Below are 19,689 nucleotides of genomic sequence, written 5' to 3'. Positions count from 1 at the left end.
ATGAGAGGGAAACGGCTAACCTGGGTCTTTCCAAACATAACAAAAACAGCATAGAAGTCCCTCTAAAGCTCACGTTTTTATAATTCATGGAATGATTATAATAGTAATAATGATGTAAATGCAAAACTGAAAATTGCTGTTTAACAAGGAGGTATTCAGGTGTTAAAGTGGGCGGGAATGATCCTGAATGGTTTTCTGGCATCCTCAGTTTATAAGCATTTAAATCCGGTAGGCAGGTTAATACATATTACTATGAATGAGTTCATATTTCATGATGGCATGGCCCACTTACACCTTCAACACATTACTTTTATTTTTTATAAAAAAAACAAGTAAACAAAAACAAACAGGAAATAGAATATTCAAGGACAAAACTGCATAGGTCACAAAACACAGCAAGCATTTCAGATGAAACTATAACACTTAAGAAAATCAATTACATCCATAAAAGCCAGTTGTTTGTGAAAAGGAAACAGTAAAACTTTAAACCACAGTACAAAGCCAGAAATTAAAATTCATGACAGTTCAGCCGAGGTTCCTCCACTGAGGACAAATCAAACCAGAGCATCAATATGTTGTTCTGCACACTGGGGAAAATGTGTTATTACGGTTGTGCTACTGTGACCTGCTGACACTTATTCAAATCAGTCAGGGTGTAGTCTATTTGGCCTTGCCAGCATCCCACACACTGTGCAGCGACAGAGTTAGAGAGCTACATAGACTACAAGTGCCAGATATTACACTGAATGCCATTGAGCAAGAAAAATGATTAAAATCTCAGGTTATTTGGCCAAAGCACTGAGAGCACTTCTTAAAGCAAAGAGGTTGCATGAAGTATTAGGTTGCTATCATAAATATGAGGTATTTAAGTCTTACAATGCAGTCTCCAAATGTTGGCATATATTCAGGGAGTGGAATAAATGTATTTAATACATTTTAGTGTCTGCCATTGTTTGCTTCACATGGAATATGTTGCAGCACATAAGCCAATGTTCCATCCTGTGACATGCAGCCTGTGCCATTTTTAGAGCCAAACGTAAATGGTGTGGAAACCACACCCATCTGGCACGAAGCATAATTGTGCCAGTTAGGTTTGGAGCTCATCCTACATTTCCTCAAATAAATCATATATCAGAAAGTGATGCGAGATTATTTCCACCACAGCAGCGCCAGTGAAAATGGGGTCCAGGTGTTCCACAGTGAAATCATGGCAGGGATGCAGAGCTGTTCCTTGTTGAATGGGTGAAGCGCTGTTTGCTTTTGTCTTTTTAAACCAGGAATTACAAGGACAACCTTGGTTTAAAGAATACAGCACAAATGACAAGGTTCTAACAGCTGAAGGAAAAAAGCAGTAAGCCAACAGCCTCCTGTCCTGATTCCCCCGTTGAACACTGAAACCTCATTTTAACTGTGACTTTCACCTGATGGATCATACATAACTTTTGGCTGTAAAGATTTCAGAGAGCTTAAAATGCTTTTGTTTATCCTTTATCTTTTTCAACTATGATGTTGCCTTTGAGTCCCCCTGGAACAGACAGCTCCCCTCTGCATCCCACGCCTGTATGTAAAGAAATGCACAGGAGAAGTGACTGGTGTTCTCATGATAAAAATTCCACTTTAACCATTCAAGCATGCCTCAACATTGAAACCCTCTTTGACAGGGTGGCAGCAAGCAGAGGGATGCAGTATTCATAGCTTCTGTCTCCGGGAGCGCAGATAAACCCAGGCTATACTTAGAAGCTCAATGTGTGATTTGAAATATGTGATTCCTCACAAATACGTCTTTGCCCTCCTATTGTTGCCACAGAAGGAGGTACATTTGGAGCATTTGCTTTTGGTGACAAAACTCTCTCGTCTGCACACTCTGAAATGTGCTCAGCTCTGTTAGCCAGCTATTACTTGACTATTAGGGTGCTGCTCTTGGGGAGAGATTTATTGGATTCAGACAGCGCTTAACATGGCAGCTGCCAGAGTCTTCCTTCATTTGATTACTATGTAGCAAACACAAGAAATGTTTCATTTTGTCATCAAGACAAAAAGAAATTGGCTTGTTAGCTTCGTTTTTAGCTTTTTCGCTGTCATCTAATTTCCACTTTGGGCAGGAGAAAGAATGTAAATGTACTAACTACCAAAAAGGCTTAGACTGAGTGCTTACTGAGAACAATATATTTCAAATTTAGCTTTTTTTCTGTCTCTTATTCATCTCGCCCTGAATGAATAGTGCATTGATCTGCAGCACAAGTGTCACAGCTTTCTTTATCTATAAGTTCAATCACGTGCTCATTCTCACTTGGTTAAAGATCTCGGCAAATCACTTTTGAAGTGGGCTGCATTATAGCGCAGTGATTTTATAGATTGCTTTGCGAGTTGCTATTTGAGAGTGTCTGCACCCTTGTTTTGAGTAAATCGAGTTAAGCTGCAGTTAAATCTTCATACTGTCCAGTCCTACTGTCTGTCTCGTTTAGCACATTAAGGACATTCTGACTCAAGCACTTACAAAATACCGCGCTTAGCTCCTCAACAGGAAAGCTCAAAGGCTGCTTTTTGTCTGTTGATGTTGTAAACTGCAGCGTGTCATGAAAAATTAGTTCAAGCAAAATGGGACACACACAAAGCCTCAGCTGGCTCTTATACACGCATTTCTTATCTTTCCTTCTCTTGAAGAAAAATCTGTTTTGAATTAGATATAACTGAAACACAAGGACAAAGTCTTATCATTTCTATACGACTACAATCCCGCCAGGATTAATTGCTCGTGTGTCTGTGTGTGTGTGTTGAGCTTTGAAGAATTTGGTCATGAATAATTCAGATTTTACATACATGACATGGCTTAAAATGACATGTACGAGAAATTGCATCTTGTAACCCATTTAAGTATAAAGGGTATTTAACTACTGCAGTGCTACAACTGACAAACAGTTTAATTCGGGGATTCTCTTTAGGGATCGTCTTGGTTTTCAGAGACAGCAAAGAGGTTCTAGCTGAGAGAAGATATTACTCACTATTTTCAGACCACACCAGAGCTTTTTTTGCGTGTGAGTGTCTACATGCAGTCTGCACTGATGTGTAAATGTATAAATAAACCAATCACATTTGGGATCATTTTCATAACAAAGATGCTATTTTGCCAGATCAGTGCAGTAGAAACAGGAAAGAAATAGACCTGCGAATCTTAAACCTCATTATTATCCAACTATGACCTCTTTAAAGAATTGTTGTGTCCCGTTCTGCATTTTTCCTGTTAGATGTTCTCCACAGATCTCCACATCTTCCCTTTTACCCCAGGACAGCAACATAGACTGTTTATTAATGGAATCTGCATATTGCATGGAGAAAGTGTTAATGAGCGAGCATGAATCGGTGAATCTCCAGCTCTGTTGGAGTGAGCTAATGGACAGTACCCTGGAGAGGGGTAAGGAGGTAGTGGAGCAAAGGGGAATTAGCTTTGAGATGGGTGTCTGATGTCTGTTATAAAGAGGGAATGAATGCAGATAGCCTACTATATAAAGTTACAATGCATGTAATGAAGCTTCGTGCTTGCTTCCCTCTGCTTTCTAGTTCTTTCAAGCACTTTCTATGGCCCTGCACTCTTGTTCCTTGTTTTTGTCTTCTTCCTTCAATGACTCATCTTCCAGGGAACATTTCACTCAGAATTAATGTGACACTTATTCAAATTATGATGCACCTGTAGAGATTTGTGTAACATTTTCCACAAAGGTTATTCTGTACTCTTACTAGGAAACTACTTATGCTCTATCTGTCCCATCATCTTGCACAGAGGTTTTCAAACTGTGAAGCAGAGTTAGGGGGGTGGGGAGTCAAGCGGGGATACTGCGTGAGAAGAAAGACAATTAAGGTATTAAAACCCTTAATGCCCAATGGCCACAATTTGAGTCAGTGTCGGCTCCTTCTCAGAGTCACACGTTTATAAAATCTAAACACATGGACACGATACACGTATTTTTAGGTTCTGAAAAGAAAAGAACAGAACAACTTTATTTACTGTGAATAGCAGCTTTTAACAAGGGGATCCTGAGTATTTTTGTGCAAGAGTAAAATGGCACAAAGAAGTAAACTCAGCACAAGACAATACAATCAATTTTCTTTTTTTTAAGAGACTATTTAACAAGTCATTTCTAACATGCGCCTCTTATCATAGATTGAGGTGTAAATAAACTAGTTTCATCATGAAAACCATAACTAATGAGATTTTGTTTTTAGAAGATCAGTTTTTACTCTCCTCTGCAAAAGCAGAGGCTGTTTTTCTGCCAGTGCCTTTATTGTCAAAAAACAATAGGTATTAGAGGCTGACGTCAATAATCATTAGGCTCATGTTTATTTTGTACAGTTTTTCAGCAGAAACTAATGTAGAAAATGTCAGTGTCATAAAAGAGTGAGGGAGAGAGAGAGAGCTAAAGAAATTCTCTCCTCTAATGGACTCCTGTTGAAAAGACGATTAAAAACCTAAAAACAGCTTTCAAACGCTTCGTCGCAAGAAGCTAAATTCCTAAATGTTTTGAAGGAAACATAAGGTGGAACAGATTATGTTTTGTAAAAGAGGAAAGCTTTCGAATATGTACCTAGGATGTTGCAAAAAATTGTTTTGTACCAAACGTACGAGTCAAATAGTCCAGGCTAATATCCAACATTATTTGAAATTATAATTGCGCTTTGGTACTAGCAGCCCTTTGGTTGGAGTAGAATAAGATTGTGGTGTAGTTCAATATAGTAGATGTAACCTTAACAATAGTGCCTAAAAAAATCACAGATGTAACTCTAGAGCCAACTTATAGACATGATTCTCAGAGTCTTTGGGCTTTATATGTCTTCGATCCATCCCAACCAGCTCCTTATAATTTGTGGTTCAAAGAGGAAGGACTTTAATCACTTCTAGTGTAAAAATGTTGCCTCTGAAAATAAGCGAGCAAGTGATAACATTTGTCACCAGCAAAAATGTGAAAACAATCCTTCTCAAGCAGCCACATTTATATGCACAGTTGAAAATCATTACTGTAAAAAACACAGTCGAGATGATGTAAATAGGTATAAACAAAGGGCTCGAAAAAAACACTTTGAGCAAACCAGCCCACAGACATGCAGAGAGTGTGACGTTCTCCGTTCGGAGGACTCTATCGCTACTCTCGGCTGTGATCATATTGGTCTTTTGGGCCTAAGTATCTCCTCTACTGAAGCATAACGGCCAAAACAGCAGTTCCACGTTGGATTAGGATATCACTGTCAGGCAGTGCCCAGTACAGCTTTGACAGACCTATTAGCAGGTTGCATGTTTTTGTGAGGCTTCGCAGTTACAACTGAATGCAAAGTTGAGCCTGTGTCTCGCTGCATTTCTTTTGAGCTTTATAAGATGTTCAAAGAAGCTGAACAATAGTAAAACTGGAGATCATTATTTAATAAAAAGGCCATGCAACACAAACTCAAGACATGTGACAAGTTCACCAGCGGCAGTGGTTTTTCAGCTATTATGAATAGCTGAAATGTTATTCACACGATTTGAAAGCTGCATTTTAACTGTGAATGTGGTTTCGGGGTGGGAAGGTGCGGTTGTGTGTGGCTGTTATTATCCTGGTGATGTCTTTTTTTTTGTATAAAGTGTGAAGTGAAACTCAAACTACGGCTAATGCCAGACTTGGTTTAAAAAATTAGACAAACAAAGATCTTTTTATAGCAAGGCATTTGCTGATTTGGCTGTGCTTCCTCAAACAGTCTGGCTCAGTGGGAGTTTGCTTGTCAGTCTGGCTTTGTCGTGGCTGGCAAGTAGCCAACGGCTGATTCAAAAATTTGAATTGCTGTTGACAATCTTTGATCGTTTGGCCATTTGTACTTTTCCAAACTATTTTGAGACAGTGTATATGAGTCCCTCCGTTTTAGAATTTAATCCTTTTGCAATCCTTTTGCTGCATAACAAATGTCAGTAAAATTCAACCACTAAAAACTAAATAAATAAATAAATATGTGACATCATCAAATAGTCCTAAGTGTCATTTGATGGCAGCCAAAATCTATAATTTTGTAATGACTTGATAACAAAACGACTTGAAAACGAAAAATGATAACCCTTTCCATTACCTTTACTTACCCTCAAGCCAATTTAAAAACAATAAAACTTTGGAAGTTAGGGTTTAAATTGTTTTAAAATTATTGTTTTATTTATAATAATGTGCAATAGTCTTGAGTTACCTCTCATTTCATTATTCTTTGATTCTATGAATCAGACTTTTTTTAATTATTAAAGTGATCCTGATCTTACTAGCAGCCTGTAATTTATTTCCATTTCTTTAGTTGAAATGGCAAAAACAGTATTTTTGCACCAACAAGATGATTCCTAAAGAGCTATTGGATAAAAGCTTGGCATATTTTGGCATGGTAGGCACTGTCTTCTTAAAAGGTTTGAGGTAACTAGCTACGGGAAGGAGAAAAGAAAGAAGTTGTAGGTCAAAAAAATAACTATCTACAACAGATGAACAGTATCTGACAGTCATGTTCTTAAGAATCAGGAAAAAGAAAATCCAGCTTGACCTGCCACATGAGCTGAGAGATGCATTTGGCTCTTCAGTTGATCCATCTATCATCAGAAATGGTCTCAGAGGAACGGTGGCTAACAAAAGTCCAGTCTTAAGGAAGTGAAACAGGCAGATTTAACTGAAGTAAGCCATATAAAACATCAATTGCACTAAAATTACTAAAAATAATTGCATTTTTTCTTCAGATGATTGTAAGTATGTATAGAGGAGTACAGCAGTGAGTAAAACACAGTGGCGACTCTGTCATGGTTTGGGGCTGCATTTCATTTGGTGGTGTTGTGCATCGTGTCAGAAGTGATGGAATTATGAGTGCAGAAAAGTTCAGTCAAGCAGTACCAGTGGAAAGTGTTGGACTGGCAACAGCTTCATTTGTCAGGATGAAAATATTCCTGAACACATTGTCAGTGCAGTAAGAGCATACCTGGATAGAAAAACAAATAGCGTAACACTGTCAGTCATGGACTGACCTCCCCAGAGTCCGGACCTTAACATTGTTGAAACAGCGTGGGATCATCTTGACAGAGATTGAAACAAAAGGCAGCCAACATTCAAAGAAGAGCTTTGAATGTCCTTTAAGAAGCTTAGGGAACTATTCCTGAAGAAATTACAAGCCTGCCAAAGAGGTTTCAGGCTGTGCTGAAGAATAAAGGTGATCATACCAAATACTAACTTTCAAACTTGTTAGAATTGAACAAACCCTGTATTTCCAGGTATGTTTGCACATTTCAATAAAACACTGTACCCATTTCCCATTTTCCTAGCAAAATATAAAGAAATGAGGGCTGGCTTCTGCACAGTACATTGCACATTTCACAGCTTCATTGTCTTTTGAATTGGAGACACACTTCAGTAAATACTGTCTACAAATTAGTCTATAGAAATGTGTAATTCCATTTAAGTGAAACTTTTACTGGAGTAAAACCTTAGCCCTGTCAGCTGTCAGTGTGGTAATGCTTACAGCAGCAGGGGACTCTGGTTGAGTGCAGAGGAAACCACAGCTCCTCCTCATAGCAGCGAGGGGAGACAGTCGCTATGTGGATTCTGCATTTTACCCCCAACTCATACTCTGAGCAGACAGCTGATGTTTATCTGCTCTGCCCATCTGGGCCTTGTGACTAAACATCTGGTAAAGCTGCCACTGTGTATGCGGTGTTCCAGAGTGATGACAGTGAAGGTACTGCTGTCCACCTCTTCTAAAAAGATCTCGAGAGGTAGGCAGGACTTCATCTTCACATGTCAAGGCTTATTCTTAGAATGTGACTCAATTACCAGAGTATTGTCCAGCTCTCAAGGCATTTATCTGGTTGTTTTGTGGAGAGGTGCACTGTAATTATCTTGATTGTGGCTGCTTAGTGTGTAATCAAAGTGATAATTGGATGGGCTGAATAAGAAGTTCCCAGCCTGGAGCTTTTGTCCCCACTTTACGGGCTGGTACAGTGGTCTCATGGAATTTTTTTTTTTACAATATAACAAAGATAAATACAGTTGTTGAAATATGAAATATGTTGAGTAATAGGATTATCATTTGGTTGCCTTAAGTTTAGTCTAGCTATGTTTCACTCTTCTGTGTTAATCTGTCATGTTTCTTGTCTTCTTGTTCATGTTGTCAAACTTGTGCTATCATGTCTATGTCGTTCCATGCTGTTTCCTATTTTATTTTGAAGGTCTGCGTCCAACATGGTCAGCTCGTTCTGTCACAGTGTGCCGAAGCAGACTGTATGAATTGTGAATAGTAGACCCAAATACAGACATAAAAGAATATGGAAGAAAACTTGATATTAATATATTGATATGGCTGATAAAAAAGGTGATAAAAATGTGCAAAAAATGGATGTTAATAGTGGTGAAAAAGCAGGCATTACTCCATCATCATTATCCTGACCCCCATCTGTTTGTCAGGTTACTTTTCCACCTATTTGTCTATTTTCAACTCTTTTCATATTTAAACCCATGTAGCTACCTTTCCCTCTGCCTTCTCTTCGAGGCTTTCCCCCAGAATGGGATGTTTTGCAGTGACTGGTAGGCTTTCATCCATTATGAATGCTATGTTTTAGAAGGATGATCTGTGCAGAATGATATAAATATCTCCTTTTGGTTCCCAGCAGGATGGGAGAGGCAGAACAAGATAGGCCACTGTGCAGCGTTAGCGCTGTATCTTTATAATTTGATATGAAGTCTAAAGTAAAAGAAAGCAACACAAACATGCGACGAGCACAAACAAGGCTGTCTATAATTCACGATACACGGAAAATCTCTTGACCCCTCCACTTCTGAGACAGCTAGGCAAGTTTTTTGCAAAATTAGAGAAAAATGTTAAAATAAAAAACAGCTATTACTAGACTTCACTTCCATTTGCATTAAAAATAACTTCAGATATCACCAATCGGAAGTGATGGTCTGACAGCTGGTGCATTGTAGCGCAACTTTGTGATCCTAAGAGAATTTTTGCCCTTTGTGTCCTCTGTTACAGGCTGAAACACAGCAGGGGGCTGTATGTTAGCATACAAAACCAGCATGAAGGAAAGCCTGACAGATATGTGTGTGTGTGTGATGGTCAATTGAGAGAGAGGGACAACTGCAGGCTTCTCCCACTGTGTCCAGATCCATTGCTCTATTAGTCTGGCGCTGTGGAGGAAGCCAGTTGTCTTTGAAAGAATATACAAGGACACACACAGACACAAACATACACACATATATAAATAGAGTACAGCTGATACAAAGGATTGGAAAGGCTATGAGGGATAAGATGTGCAAAGAGTGAATAAGTTCACAAGTCAAAGAATGTGGTTTTTGATTTTCAGAATTTTGTGCTCTTAATTTGCTGCGTGTTTCATAACCTTTGGTATAACGCTCTGGAGACGATCTACATGAAGAGAGCAGTGTGCCGTTATGAAGCCTATGGAACACTGCCAACCAGGAGCAAATCAGTTATGCTCAAGGCACATAGAAATAATTCATTGCAGTACTCTGAAAGCAGTTGAGGCATGGGTGCAACACAGAATAGATTTCCTGTGTATAGTGCTGGGTTCTGGTATTATTTCTGCTTGAATCTAAAAATCTACAAACTAGACAAGAGCTTTGGCTGTCCAAAGCAAGCATTATGTGCCCCTTTGAATATGATGTCAATTAAAAAAGCGTGTGTGACATTGGAGCTTCTCTAACACACACTAACCATAAAGTGTGCCTTTTCTAGGAGATTCTACAAAGAGAAAACCTTAACATTGACTGACACTAATAAAATGCCAAACCCTGCATAAAGCCATCTTTATTGAAATTGGATGACTGAGATTCCATCTTTCATTTCCTTTTATTTCCAAAAGTGGCTTTTCCTGCTCTTTTCTTCAGGGCCTCTGACACCTCTTCTCTCTCTTTGCAGGCACCCACTGTGGAGCCCACTGGCTGGCCTTGTAACTTTCTGCCTGTTTGACACACCAAGAGGAAAGCTAAATGCACCTGAGTGATTCTGGAAAACTAGAGAAGAGAGGCAAGCTTCCCACCTTTGTTCTTGCCTTATGAGAGCTGCTCTCTGTGGACTCCACCTCAGAACACTCTGTACTGTTTAGTTACTGCATGTATCCACAACTCTAAGGTGCAGGAAAAGTGAGTGAAACACAAAGAGGAAAGAAGAAAGGGTAAGAGATAAAGAGAGCACAGCTGCATAATTAGTATTAGCGAATTTGTTGCAGAGCTAGAAACCATGAGAAGAGACTTCTGAAGACAACTGTGCTCTGAAAAATATTGCGGCTAAACCTTCAGGACATTTGTATGTGTGTGTGGGTATATGTGTGCACACCTCTTTCGTTTTCAAAGGACTTGAATTTGTATTTGGATGCGGATTTAGCCTTTCATTATGACTCTGCAAAGAGGCTTTGAGAGAGCATGGATTGGCTGCCACAAAGGTGTCTGCTGCTGGGTGTTGCTGCTGGCTTGTTATGTCTTGATCTGCTTGGCTGCCAAACCGAAAATGCCGGGCCATACACACCTAAACTCAATACGCATTGATGGGGACATATCCCTAGGCGGGCTGTTTCCGGTGCACGCGAGAGGAAATGACGGCAAAGCTTGTGGAGAGCTGAAGAAGGAGAAAGGAATCCATAGGCTGGAGGCCATGTTATTTGCCCTGGATCGTATCAATAATGACAATGAGCTGCTGCCTAATATCACTCTGGGGGCACGCATACTAGACACCTGCTCACGGGACACCCACGCTCTGGAACAGTCGCTGACATTTGTTCAGGCACTGATTGAGAAAGACTCAACTGATGTCAAATGTCTCAGCGGAGGGCCGCCCATCATCACTAAGCCCGAGAGAGTGGTGGGAGTAATTGGTGCATCTGCCAGCTCCGTGTCAATCATGGTAGCCAACATTTTGCGTCTCTTCAAGGTCAGTTTGCTCTTCAGTATATACTTCCTATTTCCCTTTTTCTAATCATGTTTGGAAAGTGCTTTTTACAAGGAATACCTCAAAACATATCCTGTGCTGCAAACTTAAATTCACTAGACTTTCAATGAAAAACAGTATAACCAATATTACACCACATCAGCATCACCACACTGTAAATATAGTATAAAAAAGTAAACACAACCTCTCCTAGGCCATGTTCATCCAGCTTTCCTATCTGTCTTTTCTTCACAAGTCTAAATGACATCAGTTTCAAACATTTTCCTACTGTCCAGAAAATTAGGCGCTAATCATTATACCATAATTCTGCTCATTAATGACATTAATTTGCCAATGGTCGTCAGTCAGCCCTCTTCTAATTAATTCAGGGAAGCCATGCATGGCACCGTGAGCTCCCTGCACTACTATTGGACATAGAGTATAAAATGAGACTCTGCATTGTTTTGGGTTAACAGATGTGAAATGTGCGAATGAGAACAAAACATAAACAATATTTGACAAGGTTTATATAATACCTGCTTAATGCTGTCAAACCAAATAACAGGTGACATCCAAACTAACGAGCATAAGGATTGTGTCTTTGTTTTAGACTTGGTAGCAGTGAGAAAACAGTGGTTATGCATTGAAACCCTTGGTCTATGAAGGCAAGTGAGGATCTCTAATTAGTTATTCATGAATTCACTGACTAACAATTTGCAAGTCAATCTGTATGAATGTAACTGTCTGAGGACTGAACATATACTATATGAGGGGCTTACTTTTCCTCTTCCTTATCCTTTAAGCTTTAAGAGACTATTGAGGAGCAGAGAAGACAGTTAGAGCTTCCACTGTTGTTCAAATTATAGGTAATACTTTAGATAGCCTTTGTGATATTTACACAGACTTTATTTGTTACAAGAAGATCAGGTCAGTAACACCTGCCGTGACACTGATTTAACTTCTTTTAAGTTCTACCAGCCAGCCGCTAAGGTCAACAAACGTCTCAACAGAAAGAGTAGAAAGGTACATAGTACAATATTCCATCCTAAAGAAGCCTGATTGGTGTCAAAGAATGAGACTCCAAATTCTCCAAAGTACTGGAGTGACTTCTTCTTCTTCTTCTTTTTCTGGTGCCATGCTAAAATCTGTCACAAAACCTTGTAATTATTGTACCCACTGAGCAATATGAAGTTGGTGACACAGCTCACACAGGAACTGTGTTACTGCACAGCAAGGCAGAGGAAAGCAGTCAACACAGCTTGGTGAGTACACTGCCCAACAGCCTACGACATGTGTCAACATCAGTTCAGCCTGTACAGGACTCCATTTTGTACGCACTGAGTCGATATGAGATGTTACCACAGCACTCGTCATCATCCTTTCTGCTCAAGCCAAAACACGACAACTATGAGGCATTTCTTAGCAGAGAGCACAAACACTGAAAAGCAAGAGCTGAAACACACCAACACATGCACCTTTAAACTTCATGCAGAGGGCAAGATGGCAAGACACCAGACGCAGTTTTCACGACGTAGCTAAGATGTGTATCCAGGGAGGCCAAAACCCTCCAATGACTGCTGCACCTCATGTTGCTCTACAGTTCTCCAATAGCAAATTTCCCACCAAACAAGGCTGCCAGGACTCCTTGTGGACGGCGCACGAACTGCCAGAGGAGGGCCTGTCCACTCGCAAGATGGCTTGTGAGACATCTTCACACAGCTAATTGGCAAGCTTGTGTTTGGACAGGAGTTTGCCAGTGAGATGTTGTGTGTTCCAAATTGCATGCCAAATCCTGTTGTGGGAATAAATTATTTTGCCTTTTCCTTTTTTCCTCCTCTAAAGGGCATAGAGCTGCACCATCCAAAACACAGTGTACTTGGGCAAAGAGTTTCCTCTGAGTGTAGTGCAACTCATATTTTTGATAGGCCTTGGATGGGCTGGGGTGGACAAATTATTTACCCTAGAGGCTCAAGCCAGAATAAGCAGCAATCCTTTTTGACGGACAATGGCCTTAAAGGTATCTGCCCAGTGGGCTCGAACAGCCTCCTTGACAGGGCCTTGAGAATGACTTGGCAAATCCCTCTAAGGGGCAGAGGAGAACACTACAGGATGCTGCTAGTGCACTTCAAGTAGCAAACACTATACAATATTTCAAGAGATGGCTGATAAAAACAACCTTTTTACAGAAAAATCATTGCAAAGATAATAAGACATACACTTTGATATTTGAAAAAGACAAACACGTCTATAACAAAGGCAGCTGGAAACAGAGCAGTGGACATATTACAGAGTTTGTAAATTGTATTTTACTGTATTTTCCTACACAAGGAAGTTATCTTTAAATGTTCACACAAGCACTGAACGGCCAAATCCACTTTTATGTGCATTCCTAGAATCTCCAGTCTGTCCTTGACATGGTGCATGTAATGTGAGGTATTGGGAGCAGCTATTAGCTGAGCATGTTATGTATATCACAGTGCTGACGCTGAATTACCATGACCTACTCTAGTGCAGCTCTCTGTTATGGCAGTAGAACCAAATGGGAAGAGAGAAAGCTTTTAGGTAATGAACACATGTGAATGCGTCAGCCTTCAATAGTCATCGACTAACGGGCAAAAAAACAAGGAGGTGTTCTATCACTGCATTTCCTGCTTTATTTAAAAAAACAAAACAAAACATGGGAAGTAAACAGGCTGATCATAAGGCTGCTACTTCATAGAAAAGGAAACAGAGTGCAGATAAGTAACGAATTGATTGATTTGATTTGTTTGTAATCCTTTTACATGTTGGATCAATTATAGGGACAATTGTTACTATTATTATTATTTTTGTATTCACCTTAAATATGGCAGATAGTTAAGCACACTGAAAGACAGTCTGGAAAATAGGCACTGATCAGTGTGACTAAATTAGAAATATATATATAGATATATATAACAGACACAACAGGTAAATATAGTTTTCCCCTTGGGTTGTGTTTGTCTTTGATGATGCTTATCTCCCCACCAAATGCTTTATAGGAGCTGCAAATAAAAAAAGAAAAGAAAAGTTTGTTTCAATAATAGTGGCAAAGCTTCTTAAAGTTTTTTGTTAAATATATTCCTGTGTATAGCATTTCAAATATATATTGTAGAGAACTAGGAAGACTTAAAAGCCTTTAATCAACTTATCTTCTATTTTGTACTTGACAGGCGGAACAATTTTTCATGAATCACACTGATAGAGAAACAGGAAGCCATGGAAATGTGATTTGTAGGGGGCCGAGAAGTGGCCCCAGGTGAAAAATATTAACACAGGGTTTAATATTTTGAAAAAATATTAACACTACACCAGATCACAAAATGGTTTTGCATATTTGTCTCTCTCTTTCTCTCTCTGCAGTATATTACTTGATTCCTCTGTTAACTGATGTTTAGCTAAATAAAGCAAGTTATAGTATAATAAAACAGTTGATCTGAATTTTAGTGTATTTGTCTGCGTAAACTGGTGTATAGTATTTAAAGGGTGATACTTGCTCCAAGGTACTACTACTGTGGCTAAAAAAAGATTAAAGGCAAAGTAGAGCAATTTAAGAAACATTGGTTTTCATGTTCTGGTAGTGCCAGTGGAAAAGAAAACCCCTAAAAAATAATCTTATTGCCTGAAAGTTGTTCAAAGGCATTGTGTGGGACATGCAGGCAATAACTACTTAAGGCAGATGTGGACAATTCAGTTTGTGGGATTGTAGTTAAAAAATAAAAACAGGTGCAGAAACAGTATGTATGTAACATGTAACAACATGTATGTATGCCATAGGCTGGTTGTTCTATTAAAAACCTGCAACTATAAACTTTCATCATAGCTTTTTCGAAGAAATACTATTTGTGTTTTAAACTGTTGAAAATCAGGGTGTAAAAGTTATTGAGGTCCATCGGGAGCCACTCTCTTTCTTCCTTTAAGGATACAGACTACTGGTAAGTAAAGCTAACTTATTACTTTCACACAGCACTGCTCGTCACATTCAGACTGTTTTCCTCCATCATTAACGTCACATAAAAACATAAGTGGGGCTCCTTTGTGTGGTAAGGAAGGTTCCACATCACCATTTCTGCTGACTTCAAAAACTCGGTGTAGCTTCTTTCAGCTTATTTCTTTTATGTTCACCTGAGATGTTGGGCTGAAGCTGAATGATGATGCTGATGAGTCCCTTTGACCTCCAGTACAGCGTGTACATTGGTGTATGAATGATCATTTCAGAAGCTACTTTCGGCTTTATATGTAACTCAAGTTATTTCATCGCGTTCTCCTAATAATTTGATTGACAGGGCACACAAATGAAAGAATGCAGACTCAACATATTGGAACCAGTGCTGCTTGCAATCTTGATCACTGCAATTGTTTCTCAGCTCGTTGCTTATGAGTTTTTCCTTATCCTCTTTAGTGGAGGAGTGGCTGAGGGTGTAGTGTTTGCTCAGCACTTCAGAGCAGCCAGGATTCCGTCCCCATGGTGTTCCATGAATATTTTACTATATTGTTACGTAATTTACGCCCAGGGATTGAAAGCTCTCTCTATTCATTCCCTCATCACTGGGTCTAGCTCTTGGTGTGTTTTCATCTGTCGGGTCTTTATATTACCATATAAGCAGGAGCAAAGTGCACCAGCACTTGAAATAATTAGTGGTTGGTTGCTTGTGATACTCAAGACAGACTGTGTGTAATTAAAGCCCCAGGCTTTTGATTGTATCTCTTATACATCATGGAAAACAGCCCCACTGACTGGCTTGAGGAATACAGTTGCTGCAGTCAGAAACTGCAGGAGCATGCACCTTGTTTCAGGTATAGAAGCTGACTTGCTGAGACAATCATAAGCTTTTAGACAAAGAGGGGGAAGCTTGGGCAACTTCCGCACAGCAGCTCTCTAAATTAGGTACAAGCAAGCACAGTCAGACTGCAGTACTTTCCTTGGTGGAGAGTTTGGAACAGTGGAGACAGATGGAAGGAAGAGAGCAGAGGTGTTAGCTGGGTATACTGCGAAAGCAGCTCAAAGAAGAAGGTTATCTACTGACAGGTGACAAATCAAGGGAATAACTGGAATCCTTGACCCTTTTAGTGAGGGGATCTGATGATTTTTATATTGTGTGGGGCATTTTCCTTGAATAGTTTGAATCACCATAAATCAGTTTAAACCGACGGATCATTGCTATTTGTTGAGTTATTGGGAAGTATCATTAAGGGAGTGACCTTTGTCAGTATAACTATGACCCAATCCATAGAATGCACAGGTGTCACTAAATGGTTTACTGATGGGAAATGCTTTTCACCAGTTTCTTAGAAAGCACTCTTCACCATCATTAGCAAAACATCAAATGATAGAATATCTTTTGGAAGGATGGTGGTCCATTCCTTAAGCAGAGTTCAGTCGACATACTTGACAAAAATCAGTACCAGGCAAACTCAAGCTGCTACTAAAATATTTTATGTTGGTTTTTCCTGTAATTTGTCATCCTTCTGCAGCTGCCTGTTGTGCTGTCTGTGAAGCAGAGACCTTGCATCCGCCTCTCTCCTCCCTCATTAGAGGCAGAGCCCCTCAGGCACAGTGCCTTACTCCCCCTCAGCATTTCACTGTTGAGACAGGGCTCTTATTGGATTACCCAATCAGCCCACAGTGACGATAGGCTGAAAGCTTTAAAGGATCTCAAAAATCTGCACATGCTTTTTACTTTCTCTTGTTAATGGCCCGTCTATTCATCCAGACATTAATGTTTATATCTTTGTCACTGTCGGACCTGAATAAAAATGGCATTAAAAAAAATCGGTATTGTATGTTAATAATGGATTAATTTGTTATTTTAAGACGAGCTGTAAGTCAAAATATTATTTGCACATATTTTAGACGAAAAGGAGCGCACACAAATTTAAAGCCTTTATTTGTGCAAAAAGGCTGAGACACCACTATATCATCATCAGTCACACTGGAGACCATAGCAAACCATTTGTGACAATCCATACCTGAGGGGTATAAAGCAAGTTCAACAAAGCCAGGCTTTCTTTGTCTCAGCTGGGTTGATAAAAACTTTGACCCCATCGAAAGATAATTGGTATCACAGTGGTGGTTATAAACCCAGGCATTCTGCTTTTGCCTCTGTGTGCGCTCACATAAAAGACTGTTTTACATGTCATTTGACTCTTTGTCTGCCCAAAATCAAGCTGAGCACTGCCTACTCCAATCATAGACATTATTAGGAACGGGTGATATTCATCTATGAAAACAGTAAAAAATAAAACAGTGTGCAACAAATAAGACAAATTGGTAATGCTGCAGAAAATCATATGAATCATGTGATCATTACAACTAAAATGGACAAAATAAATCTCAAGATGTTATATTTATTTTACTGCTTGGTGTGCTTTCAGTGCTACAGGTATTTTCTAATATGACAGCTACACATTGGAGGTCTGAAACTTTAAATTGTATTTATTTAAACACAGTGGGCTACATTCAGTTTCCACAGCCTCCATCCCAATAGACGAGATCTGGAAATCACGGTAATTTGTCATCAGATTGAAGTAAAATTTCTTATGTTGACTGAAAAGATATTCTTGATGATAAATAAGACTACAAAGGAAACTGATGTTCTAATCTGTGCTTATATATGCATTTCCAACTGTGTAAACAAGACCAAGCATGAAAAGATATGCATTTTCTGCACCACCAACCTTATGCGACACCTACCGTTTGTACAGCTGGGCATCATTTAGTGGTATTAGTAAGATATGGCTTAACACATTAGATATGTATTCCTACACATCGAATGTAGCTCAACAGTTGGGAGTTCGCCTTGTAATCGGAAGGTTGCCGATTTGAGCCCCGGCTTAGACAGTCTCAGTTGTTGTGTCCTTGGGCAAGACACTTCACCCGTTGCCTACTGGTGGTGGTCAGAGGGCCCGGTGGCGCCAGTATCCGCGGCAGCCTCGCCTCTGTCAGTGTGCCCCAGAGTGACTGTGGCTACAACGTAGCTTGCCATCACCAGTGTGTGAATGGGTAGATGACTGGATGTGTAAAGCGCTTTGGGGTCCTTAGGGACTAAGTAAAGCGCTATACAAAAACATGCCATTTACATAACATATTAGTACAGCAAAGAATCTATATTGCACTAAAAGAATATGATAAATTCTATTCTAAATAAAAGCTTCAGTAAAAATATGGCGCCTCTAGCAGCTCTTAAAGTGAAACATTTAATAATAAGCTGTTCCCCACCAGGTTACGTGTTCAGCCTTAGTTACTATGGTGATTGAACCAGGTAAAAAGAGAGCCACCATTGTGACACACTGAAAACTCTCACTTAAGTTCAACAGCTTGATAACCAATCCATCTTTTTTGTAGAACGTCCTTCTGGTGTACTGTTCAGTTATCATTGTATAATTGGTTAAACAGGAAATTGAATGTATTAATAACAATAAATCTCAAGGAGAGAGTAATTGTGAAACATCAGCCTGTTTGAATCAGTGTACTCCACCTTCTTTCCTCCTTTGACAGTTTGACCTATAGCGTTGAGAGGCAACTGATTCTGCTTCATTGCCACTGGACATAATTTGCTATTTAGTTAGTAAATGCTCCATAAAATTGCTATTTTTTTCTTGGGAGGACAAGATGTGACTGAAATGAAGTTTTCCTTTATAGCATGGTGACCTTTCTGTGAGGGTTTATCACTACAACTTACCCATTTCACATTACCAAAGCCATTTGACACATTGCACAAATAACACAATGATTAGGGAAACGTTGTAGGATGTCTCTAACTTGATGGACAAGATGACTCTCTCAGTGTTTGATGGTTTTATAATGAGAATGGTTTAAATGCCTGAAATTAATGGGAACCTTGGTGTAATAAGTCATCCCACAAAATAATAGTGGTATGGCTACATGTGACACTTTGACTTGTCAGTGCTTTATTTCGCGGGCAGCCTCCGGTGTGCCTTGACAAATTCCCTGAGGCTCAACATCCTGGAACTAGGTGATGATTAAGAAGAGAAGGCTTTGAACACGAGAACTCATTCTGACTAAACTCGCTCTCATGCACCTCCGAGTGTAATTTGCTGCACAACACAGTATATTCGCTTATTCACGCGGCCCTTTTCCTTGAAATCCACACATCCGCACCGAGCAAATGTCATGCACTAATTCGATGCATCCTTAAACTCTAACCAACACAAACCAAAAGAAAGGTGAATTGCCTTAAAAACAAACAGGAAGCAATGTTTCTGAATGTGTTCAAAGACCAGTGAGCTTTCCATGTTTTCTTTTTTTGCACACCCTTCAACTTGGCTTTCACAACTGGGCAAATCAAATCTGTGAAGCCGTCTTTCTCGACCCCAGATTGCAGACGTCCACCATCCACCATGCTCTAACAGCAGAGGAGCAGCTCCTTTAGTTCAGGATTAGTTCCAACTCAACTCACTTTGTTCACCCAAGCCCAAGCGGTCAATTCCCAGGACATTCATGAGTGAAGGCTGCCCAGAACCTTGTGTTTTATTCCTGGCAGTATTTTATCCCCGTCCTCCTGCTGTTTGAAAATCCCTCTGCAGGAAACATGAACCACCGCTGGTAATCACAGAGCACAGTGACAAAAAAGCTACTGTGTGGCTGTCTGTTCTTGTGCATTTTTTTTTTTGGTGATATGTTAGGTTTCACTCAAATTAATTACTCTCCTTTAATTAGTGTGCACCAGCAGACCTACTGAGGAAATAACAGCAGGAGGAGGGAAAAAATGCTGTTTCTTTTTTAAA

At 39.7% G+C, this 19,689-nt stretch overlaps 1 protein-coding gene across 1 annotated transcript in view; it reads left to right on the top strand.

Moving 5' to 3' along the window:
• LOC146494465 (metabotropic glutamate receptor 4-like) overlaps positions 1-19,689 on the top strand; it is a 214,981-nt gene that overhangs the window by 45,369 nt on the left and 149,923 nt on the right. The window contains exon 3 of the mRNA XM_085146101.1: positions 9,919-10,926. Within this exon, the coding sequence (XP_085002227.1) occupies positions 10,393-10,926 (534 nt within the window). The 5' untranslated portion in view covers positions 9,919-10,392. The remainder of the gene's footprint in view (positions 1-9,918; positions 10,927-19,689) is intronic.

The sequence above is a fragment of the Neolamprologus multifasciatus genome, chromosome 20 (assembly GCF_963576455.1).
Source record: "Neolamprologus multifasciatus chromosome 20, fNeoMul1.2, whole genome shotgun sequence".
Classification (NCBI taxonomy): domain Eukaryota; kingdom Metazoa; phylum Chordata; class Actinopteri; order Cichliformes; family Cichlidae; genus Neolamprologus; species Neolamprologus multifasciatus.
Note: the sequence above shows the minus strand (reverse complement) of the source record. Positions and strands in the feature narration are given on the sequence as shown.